Source organism: Morone saxatilis, unplaced genomic scaffold, assembly GCF_004916995.1.
Source record: "Morone saxatilis isolate NCDOM2014 unplaced genomic scaffold, NCSU_SB_2.0 Contig10, whole genome shotgun sequence".
Taxonomy (NCBI): domain Eukaryota; kingdom Metazoa; phylum Chordata; class Actinopteri; family Moronidae; genus Morone; species Morone saxatilis.
In genome coordinates, this window is record NW_023339652.1 from 9,076,038 (window position 1) to 9,092,366 (window position 16,329).

Consider the following 16,329-nt stretch of genomic DNA (forward strand, 5'->3'; position numbering starts at 1 on the left):
ATAGGTCACATTATATAGATAAGATTATTGCTTGCCATAGATAATTGAGTAAAATAATTTTTAAATTCACAAGAATATTAAGTGTTCTTTTTAATATGGCTCTTTAAATGGCAATGTTGGTCAGTTAACTACTTTGGTCCAAATTTAAATATTACAACAACTAATTTGAACATCCCTTTACTTTTCATTTAGAGGCAGCATATAAAAATGCTAATTTGTTCATCACTTTGGTTTATGACCAAATACCTGTAAAATTTATAACATTCCCATCAGCCTCAGCTGTACTTTGTGTTCGGTGCTAGTTAGCAAATGTTAAACTAGGATGGTGAACAAACATTACTCCTGCTTAACATGAGCATGTTAGCACTGTTATTGTGAGCATGTTGGCAGCAGGACGTTAGCATTTAGCTCAAAGAACTGCTCTGACTCATACCGCTTAACAAATCCGCTAGTAAATGGTAATAACTTGAATTAGCCAGTGATTTCAGTGCGATTCTTATTATTAAATATGTGTTCAGTAGTCGACTGACTGGGTGGAGTGTTGTGGCCGTTGACTGGTGATAATTTGTGACTACATGCAGTTTCAGGTTGTATCATTGAACCAAGTCTCTACAGTGTCAGGAGTCGTACAGAGGATACCAATCTTCTCTCAGCCATGCTTTTAAGTGTTTATGGTAATTATAAATGTGCTCCAAAAGTAACATGACTTACTGTGGTTAAATTATCTCACATGGCACCTTTAAAAAGCTCAAGTCAGTTAAGAGTGTGGTGGAGTCACTTAGAAAGAACACAAAAACATGAATACTTGACAAAAGATCCAACTCAAACTCAAATTTTCTGCCTTTTTCTAAATATTCTGTCATGTTCAAGTCAAGAGGTTTTCTATGAGTACATAGATTAAAACTGAAAATGTTTTTTTACAGTTCATTCATTACATTTACATAAAATGAAGCATATAACTGGCAGTTCTTTCTGTCTGCAGTCTGTGTCTGTGCATTTGTATCTTCTCCCACACACGACATCTAAAGACCACCCCCCCCTTCCTTATCCATCTCTCAACACCATTTCCCTCCCCTCCCTCCTTCTCTCTCAGTGTCCTTTCATTTCATCCCAACATAGAAAAAAAGGCCAACCAACTAAGTGGTCACGACAACAGGATGAATAGATGAAGGCGACATGTATTGTACATGAAAAAGAAAATCCCATTTAAGCAGATTTTCTAGCTTATTTCACCCCCATTTATTAAACTCTGCTCTGTAACTCAAAAACACTAAATTTGCTCAGTTAGTTTTTTAATTCCCATATTCAGGCAGTTTCTACAGTAATCCTGCATTTCAACATGTGATATTTAAGTCAATTAATTGTATACCTCTGTCAAGGCTGATTGCCTTGTCTTCAATGCTCCATTAAGTGCTCAGTGGTACTTGTGTTTCTTAATTATTGGCCTCTGTTTCTGGTGTAAGCGAGGTCATTGTTGTCCTCAGGGCACAGTGAAGGGTAACACCCACAATTCACTAGCCACCCAGCCAAACAGGACCCTAAATGTTGGTAGTTTCCTGCATGATTGGAAAGCAAATATCCATACATGAATCAGATAACATCGTACTATTATCAGTTGTAGTCACAGTCAAAATGTGCCGACATGTGGTGTGTGACAAAGAAGCCAAATATATGTGCAAGATCTGTGTTGAAGGGGGAATGTGAGACCTTGTAGTTGATTGATTTAAGTATGTGAAGTTGTGGGTTTGGTTTCACCTCATGGTTGTCACATTTTATGTCCATCCTCTCTGATTTTTACTCCCCGATGAACAGAAGAACCTTAAGCATGACCAGAAAAAGCGACAACTGTGAACTAAACATGAAAAAACCTGAGAAACTCTGCATCCTGTGTGAGTCCACCTGTAAACTGTGCACTTGGCCGCCGTTCACAGTAGGGTGAAAACCAAGCCCTACACTGCAAAAAATGACAATTACAGGGAAATATTGTGTTATATATTTATATTTAAATTAGGTTTATTACATGCCACATAAGTCCTAAATATCTTCCTGCATTTGTTGTATTGCCAGGATGAGTAAAAATAAAAATAAAAAAACGCAAATAATCAGGACACATTTAGAAGCAAACATATTTAGGAGCATTAAGATAACTTGATGAAATGTCTCCTGACAAGTTTGACATGGCTCAATGCAGATTAAAATCTGCATCATTTTTTGCAGTGCAGTATTCATATCAAAGCAGGAAAACTGCATGATGGAAATTTATTGTTTTAATGTACCGGTAAGTCTCATTTTCCTTCCTCCCTCCCTTCCTCAGGCATCTCCTTCTCTGTGCTGACCATGTTATTTCCATTGTATCCATGGTGACAGATAATAAGGATAGATTCACACCTCACAACGAGCTGTTTCCTGATTGGCCTCGAAGCGAGAAGCTGTTTTATATGGTCTGGATAACAGGAAGGAGGCCAGTATATACAGTAAATCCTGCAGGTTATGCAGTTGATAAAGATAAGTGCTGCAGCCATGTGGAGAAGACAAGTACTGCAAAAGAGGAACTGTAAAGTAGCGTCTTCATTTTGCTCAGGGATAAGACAAACCTGTCTGTCTTATTTTGATATAATGGGGTGGTGTCTAACAATCTTTAAAAAATTAAGTGGGGGCTATTTATTCATGTTTTACACTTCCACTGTATTTTTTTCTTCTGATTTATTCTATGTTGGCCTAAAATCCTGCCTATAGCCTATGTTTTTATTCTGCCTTCATTTTGTTTTAATGCCATTTGTATAGCGTATAACATGACTGATGTATAGCGGTTTGAATAGACCTTTCTCCATTTTGACATGTGGCTAAATAGGGTGATCACAGGTGTTACCTAATTGACACTAATTGGGGTTTTCTCCCATTCAGGTTAGAGCCAGGGTGCTGCTGGTGCATGTTTACCCTACTATTTAATGTCAAAATGGCAGCTGTGAAAAAGGTATATTATTGAAATATCAATTAATAAGGTAGGTAGCAAGGTAACATTGCTATTATTGTTAAAATCCTAATAATTAACTTCACCTTTCTACTGGATGAGAAGATTGAATGGTTACATGAAAGGTCCTGAAAATTAACACATTTAAAAAAACAAGATTATGAAACTTTATCAGTACTGTGCTCTTACAGCTGTGACTGTTTGTGCATGTCATTGTGTTCTGGTTACGTGACCCAGACTCCTGTTAAAAAGATAATTTATTGTGAATATTAAAACATAAACAGCAGTCATTTCTATATTCATACTGATTTAAAGTCCAGTCACTGCAAATCATTTAAACAACTTTTATTTATTAAGTTTTTACAAATAAAGTAACAAATTTCATTGTATTGTAGCGCAAAGCGCAAAGTTTTTTTTAATATGAAGCTTGAACACTCTATACTTAGTGCAAAACATACCTTTAAAGGCTGCCGATGACTCCCTACATGTATTTTGTTAGTTTTTTCTCTCATTCATTCATCCATGTGTTTTGTTTTTTTATCCAACCACTTTGTACAATGTCAAGCACGATACAGAAAAATGAAACCACTGAATTAAGTTAGGTGCCGCTATAAAGACATTAAAACTGCTGATAAAAACAAGTGAGAAATAAAAAATGAAACATGAGAGCATCAGAGAGACCAGAAACATAATCAACACGTTCAGTAACAGTCTGTAGGAGAAACTGTTGCTGTGCTCGAGACTCGACATCATTCCACAGGAGCAAGCTACATGAAACGGCAAGGAGATGCACTGAATCAATCTGTGTTTGTGTTTGTGTGTGTGTGTGTCTGTGCACTGAAGGCATTTTTTTTTTAACATGTGGGCACTTCTACAGTAAAAGCATAAAAGGTTAGCAAGTCCTGAACAGGCAAAAACTGTGAAAACTGAATCTAATGTGTTAGTCTATTAAAAATAACTATTGCTACACTGTGTGTGTGTGTGTGTGTGTGTCACCAGAAAAAGAACCCTACTAGTTTAGGAACCTTCACAATAAGAGTGCTTGCACTGGATAACTCTTGAGCCTTTCACAGTAAAACTCCATTCAAAAAAACTTCACAAATATTGCACCCACTGATGTTTAACTCTGAAGCGTTAGAAATAAGAGTCCTCCAGCAGGGTGTAACTGTCAAACACTACCTCAGAGCTTGATAGCATACTGTAACTTTAAATAATATTGCATTGCAGTAGGCATTCCTTTCATAGTAATTACATAGTAGAGACACAGCAAAGTACTATCAAACTTCTACTGTGGAAATTATTTGAGGCTCGAGCAATTGCAAAGTGAAAATCCAGGATGTTACCCGGCAAACAAACCAGCTCCAGTGAGTAAAAGCAGGTAAATACACTTAGTTTTCTTATTTAATTCTTTACCCCTCATGTTTCCACTCCACTGACAAAGAGTCAAATGGCACTGAGTTGGTGGCAGTTGGTTTGACAGATCATGATAAACAGGATGCTCATAACCAGAACTAAAGCAAAGTGGCTCAATGATTATTCACAGCTTCAACCAAACTTGCCTAGTAGTAAAATGTTGCATTATTATTCATGAGAAATGGAAAAACATCCCAAGAACAGGCAAAAGCAATGCTATTTTTGTACAAACTTTACAAAGTAACCTTTTTTTAACACCCATTCCCAGCAAAAAAACCCAACACAAAATATGTTAAGTGAATGTCAGAGTTTGTACCAGATATGCGTAATTTGCACTGACAAATGAAAAGAGAAAAGGAGCACAGGGTGTCAAAGGCCTTGAATCTAATAGCGCCATAACTCTATTATCACCATCACTTCCATCATCACTACCAGCACAATCATTATAACCACCACCAACACCACACAACTAGCACTGTGATGCCCTTATGTTAAAATATTTGTTTTCATGTTTTGGTTTACAGTCATTTCTGTGATTAAAACCTATTAAACCTCAGTGGTGCAGCTTCAGACACATACAGTGGGAAAAGGAGTGGATGAGACAATATTCACACCTTTTGCAGGCATGTTTTTTTTTTTGCCCAATAGCAGAAACTCTCAGATGAGGAGGCATTACCAACCAAATCTGTTTTTGGCCTCGTAAATACTGATCATAACAAGGTGCAAAATGGCTCCTACAATGATTGTTCACCTTTGTATCTTTTCACTTTAAGGCCCTGGAAACTTATTTTCTCAATCAATTTCTTAGTGATTGGTTCCTACATGAAAACACTATTTTATGCCAAAGTTTTAATAGATTTGGTTATTTTAAATGAGAGATTTCTGTATTCCTGTTTCTCTGTTCTCTTCTTACTGTTGGGCAGGGCTCAGGTGGAAAAAAATTACTTCCTTGCCTCAATCAGGAAATAGCAAACTTTGAATCAGAATCTGATGACGGTGGGTGTTTTTTGGTCTTTGCCAATCAAATCTGATTCAAAACACACCCACAGAGTCCTGACAAAGTAGATTTTTAGAGTGTTAAGCTTAAGAAATGCTTATTTAGCCATGAATATGTAATGTGGAAAAAAGTTTTCAGGGTCTTTAAAGTCTGTAATGCATAGTAACTGTATAGTAAATATTCTATTTGGGCATGTGATCATGGCTCTGTAGTCAGTCTGGGGCTTTTCCACTGTGTTGTGGTAATTTCACTGCAAATCCATGTGAAGTTTACAGTAGATGTGCCTTTTTAAAGTTAGTGAAACAAATCATTGTTTCTTTCTGGCAAATGTATGCACTCGTTATTCACTGAATAATAATACAATTGTGCTCAAAACCAGGGCAGGAGACTTAGGCCACAGCATCAACATGCGTTTTGGTAAAGACATAAATCTATATTACACTAGAGATATGTCATTAAAATAAACTTTAGTTCATTGTACCAATGTGTCCTCTGCTAACTGTATCCTGCACCAGGGCCAGTGCCCCTAAAGTACAGAGTGGTCCAAGCTTCAAATACAATCTTCAATAACTCCCTCCTTGAAACTTATAAAATATTCTAATCTCGTTTTTTTTCTTCCCAATATCTACATTTAAAACCCTGAAAAAATGGCACTGATTAACTCATGTTCTCTCCATCTTTTATCATGTTGGTGGTGTAACCGGGTCGTAGACACAGTCAATTCAAAGAGCTAAGTTATATGGTTAATAGTTATGATTTTCAGTTTTTCAATCAATGGGGGGACAGTCTTGTTTTTTGGAGGAAGATACACTCTCAATTAGTTGAAATCAAAGAAAATTAACCACAAACCAGCTGTAGTGCACACAGTAGCAGCTAACGAAAGCCATTATTACCGCATCTCCGCCAATCTACTGAATGCCTGCTCCACTAACACCAGGTCCAATCATCACCACTGACTTCAAAGCGGCACCCAAAAACTCTCCACACATGCTGTTAAGTGTGCTTACTTTAGACCGAGGCCTCAACCCCACAACGGAACAAGCAACAGGAAGGATGCAAGGCACTAGTAACCACCTCCAGTATTCACCAGAGGCTCTAGGGGTCGGGGGTCAGGGGGAAGCAAAAAAAAAGCAAAAATAAAAGACAGACCTTTTTTTCAAGTACATTAAAATGGACACCATTGGTTTATACATTCACATTCTTCTAACAAAACCAGGGGAGAAAGGTTAGAGGAGGGCTATTTAAAGTGTCTGATATATAAGTACTGTATTAAGAAAAAAAATAGCTAGCATTACTTTATTATCTAAATATCAACTATCCTGCCATTCACCCCGGTTTGTCTTTGTAATCGGGCTTGGAGGTCAGTTTCAACTTTCAATTCAATCAGTTATAAAGATGAACTGAAACTGCAGTTGATTAGTTGTTGATAAGGCATCTGGTTTGGATAGTGTCCTCAGTAACTGGATGTTAAGAGGATTATTGAAAAGAGGGATTTTAAATTTTTCACATTTTGACAAGAATCCATTTGCTGAAAGCAGTGAATTGAAAGTGAAAGGACCCCAAAACCGTTCTCTGTATGCTTTTGTTTTTGTTTTTTTTATTTGTGACATTTCACCCTAAAACTAATGTTGTCCAACAACATTTGCTAATAATAAACAACAATAATCACAGTGTTTCCACATCGTACACCGATGTGCGCGTATAACAGGTCCATCGACAGAACACGTTCTTGTTTTTGTTTCTTTTTAAATAGAATAATCATTAACAACAATAATCATGACAATAATGTACATTGCAATCATTTCAACACAAATGTTGAAACCAACCTAATGATGATGACGAGAACTGAGGCTTTACTCTGTGAATCTATATCTGTTAAACGGCTACTACACCTCCAAAAATGTGCATGTATTTACATGAGTCTGTGCATGGCTGTGTGTGTATGCAGGTGTGTGTATTTATATCATGCGTTGTGTGTGTGTGTGTGTCAGATTGCTAGCTGGGGGCAGCAAGCAAAACAAACCCAACAAAACAAAATAAAACAACAAAATGGAATCATCATAGCTGACATTCTAAAAAATAAACAGACACAAACTGTACAGGGACTCTATATTATTCTGATAACAAGGCCACTTTTTCACACTGAGTTCTCTCATGTTTGGGCTTTTTTTTCTCTAAAAGGTTTCTGCTGTTATTGCTTCAAATGGCAACAGAGAGTCGGAGAGAGGGATGGAGGAAGAGGTGGTGTCGTGATGTGAAGAGGCGTTCGGTGTGCAGAAGCATCTGTCATGTCCAATCAGTACTTTAGCAATGGCGCACACAGCCGGTATGTTCGTAAAGTAAGCAGTGGAACATGAAACAGATGAGGTGTTTGACTGTTATTTAACACAAACACCTGCCTGCTGCTCTTCCTCTTCGTCAACTTTCTCTCCTCCATCTCTCTCCACCTGTTTGAATGACGGACAAACAAACAAGGGAGACAAGACAAAGGAGCTAACGGAGGAGTAGCAATCACAAGTCAAAACCACACCATGTGCTAGACTACACATACTCTAAACCAGGCTCGAGGTCAGCTCTTTGTTCTTGATTTTTTTGTGCTTTGCATGGTTAAGAAAAATTTCCAAATTCTGAATACTGACGAAAAAACACTTCCTGAACTTAAGAAAAAAAACTCAGATGCCGCTCTAAACATCTCTCCATTCTGCTCTCAAAATTTTATGTGCTGCTATTTGCAGCCTTCCTTGTACAAATTCATTTGAGGGATGCAAAAGACTTGTTCACTTAATTTAGAGCATGAAATGGAACAAGTGTGACCGAGCCATAAGTGCCTATACACGATACCTTACACACAAACAGTAATTAACTCCAATGCTGCACCCTGTCAAAACCTCTTTGGCCTTTTAACATTGCACTCATGAGTCTTTTCCTTTATCCTTGAGCATTTGGCTGGCTGTCACAAGTCAAACACAGTCAAACACAGCAGAAAGGGAGATTGTGTGACTGCATTTGGGTCTGTGACAACTGCAGATTCATCACACCAATTGTGGACATGGCCACATCGCATTCCTGATTTCTTCTTTCCTCCTCATTTCCTTTTTTCCTTTCTCCTCTTTAACAGGTAAGCTCTCATACTCATTTTCAAACTCCCTGCTCTCCACATTCCTCTCAAGTTCTTCCATCCTCTCCGACCGATCAAGCGCATCACACTCTGTTCCACACCAATCCAGTCCAGTCGGGCCGTGATTCAAACCAGCCCTCACCCCCAGCCCTACGTGGTCCTCAGGTTGGGTCCTCCTGGGTTGCTGACTGACTTCTGCAGAGCGTTGGTCAGATGGAAAGCCTGGAGCGGCCCCTGCCCGGGAATCTGGCCCTGTCCACCAACCGTGGCGGGATAGGGGCCCAGGGGCTGGGAGGTGCTGACAAGTAGAGGCCCAGGCTGTGCAGGGGCCTGGTGTGGGGTTGACAGGCCGTGAGCAGGACCAGACCATTGTGCACTGTAGGCAGCGGTGGGGGTGTAGTGGATGAACTGGGGAGGTTGGGGTTGAGGCGGAGTGGAGGAGGCAGGGGAGTGGCACAGGGAGCCCTTGCGAGCGGCCAGAGAGGTAGTGGTGCTGGGGTTTGTAGGGAGGTGGGCTGAACCTCCAATGCTGCTGGTACACAGCTGGCTGGGAGCAGAGTACTTCCTGCCCAGACTGGCTGACTGGATAACCTGGAGAGGTGGATATTTTACACGAAGAAAGAGAAAAGTTTATTCAAGCTAACACAGACCTTTCTTCTCTATATTTTAAGACCTTATATGTATACATTATATTACATAAATACATTTTTTGAATTATTAGCTCAATCTGTAGTCCTGTCTTGTAGAGGGGTCCTAGTTTTATTATTTTAGTTTATATTGTACATGGTGCATGTTCCAAAATAAAGTAATCAAGTTACCACCAACTAATTAGGGCACATAAACCTGGTTAATATTATTACAATACAGAAGCACTGTATGATCTGTGGGGCTGCCATGTATAGTCTGCTGTGCCCACTGTACTGGCAATTTGGAGGTGACAAAGGAGGCATGTACATGCACAACAGCTAATCCGGCCATGATGTGATCTGGTGTATTTTTAAACTAACCTCGTAGCTGTGTCCCTGTGCTGGGGCCTGCTGCAGCTGTTTGGCACTCCTCTTCCCCTGAAAAGGTTTTAATATTTAGTTCAGTTAGTTTTACAATACGTTACAGCAAAAAATTACTCACAAAGAACAGATATTTTCTAAACCTTAGGGATAAATAAAGACAAAGAAATGTGACTGCAGGAGGGTTTTAAGTTGGTTAAAATTTGAATAAAATGCTTCACATTTTTTCTTAAAAACAGCCTGGAAAAACGTACAGTGTGCAACGGTATCTACTACTGGATGTTCCCAGAGCTTGACTTAAAGTAAAGGAATACCAAGCATTTGCTGTCTCTACTCTTAACCTTTGGAGTATTAGATTAGATTTAATTAAGCAGAACTTTTCTCAAGACTAACTTTTCTTTTCTTAACTGATGTTCTAGTCAATGTAAACACAAATAAAGAGCCAAATGGATGCAGGACCTGGTAGAGATTTATAAAACATATCATCAGCCAAATGCCGGTAGGTTTTGGCAGAGGTTTGTTTATTCTCCCAGTCACTTTGGCTTTTAACAAACCACCATTTAGAGTTTAGTTTATTTCCTCTATCTGTCTTCTTGTCCGGTAAACTAAATACAGGCACTGGTGAGTCACTGCTAAAGCAACATTTTTACTGTCAAAACAATGTCTGCTTCAGAAAGATGAAACATAAAACAGCAGTAAACCTGTGAGAGGTTCATAGCATCTCTGGCCCAGTTGTCCACTAGTTTATGGAGGTCATCGGTGAAGGTTCCTTTCCTCTGGTGGGGTGCTGACATGCTGGGGGGCAGACACTGAGAACCCCCCTGGCTCTGACCCAAACCACCTGAACCGCTCACTGCATTGGTGCTATTAGTCCCTGTGGAGGGAGACGGAGAAAGAGAGAGAAGGAGAAGAGCAAGGGATGTGAGATACTGTTAAAACTAGACGATGATAATTTATGTTATTCTATTTATGAATGGAAATGCGTTTTCTGTCTTGACCATGAAAAGGGACCGTTACATGGTGACAGAGGCTGATCGGGGCAGAGTTTTAGGGTAGGTCAGCATATCCACATGGTCACAGAATTATATTGTTTAGTTGTAATGATGGAAATAATGATGGCTGGCGGGAACAAAAAGAAAAACTATGACACTAGAGCACTGGAGCAGACATTTCAAGACAGAACATGGGCACTTTTGCCAACAAATATAACAAATACTGAACCTTTTACAGAATATATCATATTATATGCAGCATTCACCCACAAGATGCTCCAGCAAGAAAGAAGCAGCATTGAGCCAGTCCTGCTGTTGAATACAGTTACCCTTTGTACTGTACAGCTGATCTCCTGTTTTGATTTATTTCTTTACCATTAGATGGCACTCACGCTCTGTAACAGTTGGTAATTTGCTTTTTAGCCATCCCCTGACCATCAAACTCATCAGAGCAAATTCACTGCAGGAAAAAAAAGCCCACACACTGCAAACTGGCCAGGGTGTCCGCTTGTAAGTGCTGTCGTCACATGTAGCCTCTGTTCAATTTAGCATGACCTATTACATGATGCCATAATCACAATCATGTAAGTGCCTCTCTACAATCAGTATATGCCGAGAGTCGAGAGGAGGACAATTATAAAATACCTCAACTCTTTGCTACACACGGCTGGTTCAGATATTGTCACAGAATTTCAGAACTTAAGGTTTCACTTCAATCAAATCTGCATCCATAGTACTGCAGAAACAGCCCTCACAACATGCAGGTATATTTTTCACAAAAGTACAGTTTTAACATATCATTCAGGCCAGTGAAAGAATGTTGTACTTTACTATCATGAATACGGCATAATAATTATTTACTCACAAAATTGTCTTTATTATTATCTCTTTGCTATAAGGGATCCCAAAGCCATGCTGACAAAATCAGCTTAGCTATGAAATATTTAGATTATCTGTTGATATCAGATATTACACAAGAAAAAACATAAAATGCAGAGATTAGCTGGTAAACAAAATAACAATACAGTTTGAGAGAAACTGTCATGTCATGCTAAATAAAATGGAGGAAAATAAGAATGAGGAGATGCTGAGTCATGACTGACTGCAGCAGCATGGGATTCTGGGCAATGTAGTCAAGACCACAAGCCATGACGAGGGAAAGAGGAAGGGTGGGGGGCAGAGTGGCTAACAGCTGTTCCGATGTGTTAGTGTTGTTGTTAATGTGTGTGTGAGCTTGTGGGTGCATGCGCTGTCAGTTTGAATCTGTGATGGCCGCTCAGTTCAGTCATTTCAGTCCTCAAACTGGATGTTGTCTGATCTTTGAAATGTCTGAATGAAAAAATACAATGTCTCTGTGAGTCATATGAGCTGAAATAACTGAATTGAGCTGATCTCAAATCTGGCAGAGCATCAAAGTTTAAACCTAAAGGACATTAGAGAGCAGGAGGAAGCGTGGGAGAGCAAGTGCAAGGATGGAAGAGGGGATGGATGAAGGGAGGGAAGACCAAAAAGAGAGATAGTTACTACAGAGCTGGTTGCAGGGGCAGACTTTTTTCACCATCTTCCCTGTGCGGCCGGAAGACAACGATTGGAGGATTGGGAGAGAGTCAGAGTTAAACCCCGCCCACAACACCCGACAACCAAAAACAATGCATCCGAGTATGATTATTTGTACTTGAGGTAGTCAATAAACAACACTTTGGGGTTGAGTTGCCCAATAACATCTTTACAGTGGGATCAGTACATGTCACACAGTGCACTGGGATCAAAACCCCAGAACGTGAAGTAGATGTTAAGAATTCATGTGCAGTGTACGATTTAGAGGTGTGGCTGCTGTGTGTTCTGCACTCTGCACCGTGAGAAAGGCTGACCACAGATGTCAAGTCACAAGACTGCAATTTTTATACACATTTTTATACAACAACTGCGTAAAGATGCTTTCCTTCCGCAAGGCTAAGATATGTAGGCAACCTTCTGAGGAAGTGCAGACACCAACTTGGTAAACACTCTTGGTTGACAGTTACTGCAGTAGCAACAGACCAGTAAATACCGGAATATAAATATTTTTTAACCAAAGCTCTTAAAGGATAATACTTGTGTTTAACAGTAGACTAACCGAGTCCACTGCCTCAAAGACTTGCTTATGTACTGTGGCATGAAGATGCTTTTGGGTAACCAACCCCTTATTCTGAGTCCTCTCTGCAGCTCACAGGGCCGCACCAGAACTGGGTCCAAATTAGGATTCATATTAAAAGTATGCTGTTTCCAGACCTCTGAATTGCTGCACACATCTCTGATTTGGTCACCGAATTAAAAACATTTAAGTGAAACAATATGGCAATTCAGTTTTGTTTCCAGGCTGATATAAAAGGTAATTTATCTTAATGAATTTAATTCTGATGTTAGATCACTGTTCTTCCTAAGCTACCTGTTTACGAACAATAAGTAAAGATCAATGAGACCCAGGTCTGCCTCTCTCCCCTCCTGGCTGTGCAGTGATAGGGGAACAGGTGAGAGAGAGAGGTGGGGGGGGTGAATAAACTGAGTGAGGGACAGAGGAAAGGAAGGGAGAGAAAGCGTTTGAGCTGCAGAGGGTTCAGAGGCATTCATAAAAATCCCTTCATCAAACACAAAACATTTAACCAACGCTACATATTATGAATATAATATGATTGGAGAAAAACAATTTCTTAATCACGAAAATATATGAATAAATAAAGACTGATGCACAGTATTTGAACAGAACTGTGCTTAAACAAATGAGTCATTGCAATTAATCAAGTTTTATTAACACAAAATAAATTTCCTATTAAAATAAAACTGTACGGCAGAAAACTCAAGTCATCAGGTGTCAACTTGTCTTTCCTTATTAATCTCCTTGTTTTCACAGAGGCAAAGGTTAGAAATGGAAGCAGCCAGGATTTGGAATTCAGACAAACAAAACTTTATCATCTATCTCTAACTTATTAGAACTAGAGATGAAATGGACTGTATGTCGTATGCCTGTAGTGCTGCTGGCTGCTTACAATGCTAGTTGAACTTGAAGAGCTTATTTGATTGTTTACATGTTGGCACGGAACATTAGCTAAATGGCTAAAATGTAAACATGCAGCACAATATGTGCCTTTTAGCTGCCGTTATATAAGTGTTTTGTCCACAAGCCTAACTGGTGTTCATGCAATATTTTTTAGGTCATACTACTCTAATGGCTATAACATTAAAGTTATAATTCATGAGATTTTCATGAAAACAAACCCTATTTTATATTTTTTTATGTTAACATTGTGTAATCATCTCTATACATATATTAGTCCTCATTGTTAGTGGCGATGTCTGTATCTGATATCATAAATAAATAAATATCGCATGGAGTAATAAGACAAGATAGAGTAGCCAAAGTGAGCTGGTAAATGGGAGAGCTGCTGTTGTGAGGAAAACTACTCGCACTGCACAGTAGCATGAAATCAGGTTGCTATTGACTGACTTCTTTATCAAAACAATGTGGGTTTGTTTGGCTGCACTGTGAACAGATAGACACGTATCTCTTCGGTTCTATTTCTGACAAAGAAGTGTCTGTCTGCCGCCCCCAGAATTTTGGGACCTGTTATTAAACTGCACTTGCTCTTAACAACAGTGACCCTGGGTGTCACCAAATTAATCAGGACTGAAATCAGAAGGATTATAACTTTAAACAGGTTATTGAAACTCAGTTCCCTATCACTAATATCGCTGGATATAAAGATATAAAGATGTTTTATGCCATAGAATCACATTTTCTCATCTGTGATTTGACTTGTACACTTGACACTTTGCTGTGTCATTTCTATCAAATATGATGCGATTTTTCTTTTTTGAAAAATGCTGTTTAGCACACAAAGTTGGAACTGAATGTGAAGTTAAGAGATGACTTGTTTGTCAATGAAAACTATGTCAAAGGAAGAATACCGATAAAAAGAAAGTGATAGTGGGAAGAAGAAGATTAAAAAGTAAGTAAATATGACTATGGGAAGCTCTGAGAATGTACGAAAGACCAAATTTGTCATTGTGCCAATTTCCTGTGTCCTGCAGTAAGCTTTTCTATCTGATTTGCCCTTTTTCTTCTGTACCTAAACTTAAAAAACTTTTTTTTTTTTTTTTTTTCTTAAACATACACAAACAGTAAAAATCAACTAATTTTATCTGCAGAAAGCTGCAAACCTAGTTTAAAGGCCCTGATTTAAGCTAGAAATTTAGTCTGGCTTTTAGGTTTTGAGTACAAGTACTTAACCCCGCCTGCCGCAGTGAGAAAGGTGTAAAAGTGTGTAAAAGCCTGCATGCTCAGCTGATTTCGCCTGGGTGAATAAATGTTTTTCTACTAATGCCTGAAAAGCTGACTTCTGCAGGACACTTGTGATATCAGAAGCAGAGGGTCTTCCTCCATCAAATAAGGAAACCCATGGGAAGACAGGACGACTGTGACTTGACAGATATAGGAGTAAAAAAATAAGAACAAAAGTAAGTAAGGACGACGGGTAAAAAGAGAAGAGCAAAGAAATAAAGCGTTACACACAAAGAGCCAAGCAGGGCGTACTCAGAAAGCGCGTCCTCCTGCCGCCAGGCTTGAAGGCCAAACGCTCCGAACCCCAGCTGAACTTTACACAGCCTGAAGAGAGGGAGGAGGGAAAGAAAAGGAGGAGAAAAGAGGTAAGGAAACAGAAAAGAAGAGTGCAGAGAAGGGAAGGGGAGAAGTGAAGAAGATAAGGGGAGAGAAATTGAGAAGAGAGCGACAGAGAGACAAGAGGACAGAGAAAAACAACAGAGATAGACAAGATGGAGAAAAGGGCAAGACAGAAAAGGTAGGTGAGAAGGAAGGAAAGAGACACAGGTAAAGGAATACACAGGAAGAATGTAACAATTAGCTATCACACTTTACACAGAAAGAGAAACAGAGAAAGACAGAAAAAGATGTGAGAAGTGTCTTGTTGTGAGGGAGACAAACCAACTGCATGCACTTGTGTTTGTCTGTATGCAAATCATTTCTTATGTTGTGGGGAAGCTTGTGAGGCCTGTTGCAGACTGGGATTCACAGTTGCATGCCTACCTGGGGTGGGAGCACACAAGCTGGGAACAGAGAGCGCCCCCTCGCTGGTGTAGGTCGAACACAGGTTGTTACTGGAGGGAGAAGGTTTGAGTGGCTGGAGAGTACTGGCGCCCGAATCGGCTAATCCTCCTGGGGCTAACAGAGCCAGTTGGCCGGGGTACATGGTGGGGACGCTCTGGGCGGATAAAGTGCTGCCTGGAGATAGCACAAGGCATAAGCAGGAGAGGACAGGGCAGGAACGGCACACCACACACGCGCGCACACACACACACACACACACACACACAGATAACGGACAGATGAGACAACAGCCACCCCCCAGACAGTTACACAGACGTACACACAACCACACAGAGAAAGACAGACAGGGAAAGCAGTCAGAAATGTTCAAGCTCTGAGCCTGCTCCAGCATACACCCACATGCACGTGTAACCAAGCGGATAAACACACACACACATATATGTGCACAAGGATGCATAAACACAGAGACGGTGTAATGTTAGGGTAAACGTATTGACCATCCTGTAGTGAAGTGGACTTAATGTGAATACTTTGATTGTTACTGTTCAGAGGTTGAATAAATATTTCATTACCTTCTTCTGGAGGTATCTAGCAATGCTGATATTTTTTGTTTAATTTATCCAGGTTTTGATGAGGTGAATAGATTTTTATTTGTGTTGCTCACAATAATCAACAATTACATTGTTGCAAGGCTGTACTTTCTGCAGGTACAGCCGAATCAGCACTTAAT

The 16,329-nt window shown here is 39.6% G+C and overlaps 1 protein-coding gene across 14 annotated transcripts in view; it reads right to left on the reverse strand.

The window, feature by feature from the left end:
• Positions 1-3,301: 3,301 nt before the first annotated feature.
• Positions 3,302-16,329, reverse strand: part of LOC118336754 (serine/threonine-protein kinase WNK1-like) — an 85,576-nt gene continuing 72,548 nt past the window's right edge. For 3 of the 14 annotated variants that reach the window (XM_035673448.1, XM_035673501.1, XM_035673474.1), the window contains 6 exons: positions 15,579-15,773; positions 15,048-15,140; positions 12,023-12,064; positions 10,208-10,380; positions 9,507-9,563; positions 3,302-9,090 (listed from right to left, as the gene is read on the reverse strand). In XM_035673448.1, coding sequence (XP_035529341.1) covers positions 8,650-9,090; positions 9,507-9,563; positions 10,208-10,380; positions 12,023-12,064; positions 15,048-15,140; positions 15,579-15,773 — 1,001 coding nt within the window. In that variant the 3' untranslated portion in view covers positions 3,302-8,649. Of the gene's footprint in view, positions 9,091-9,506; positions 9,564-10,207; positions 12,065-15,047; positions 15,141-15,578; positions 15,774-15,815; positions 15,979-16,329 lie in introns of those variants that run through there. The other 11 variants (XM_035673457.1, XM_035673483.1, XM_035673465.1 and 8 more) reach the window with 11 other exon arrangements.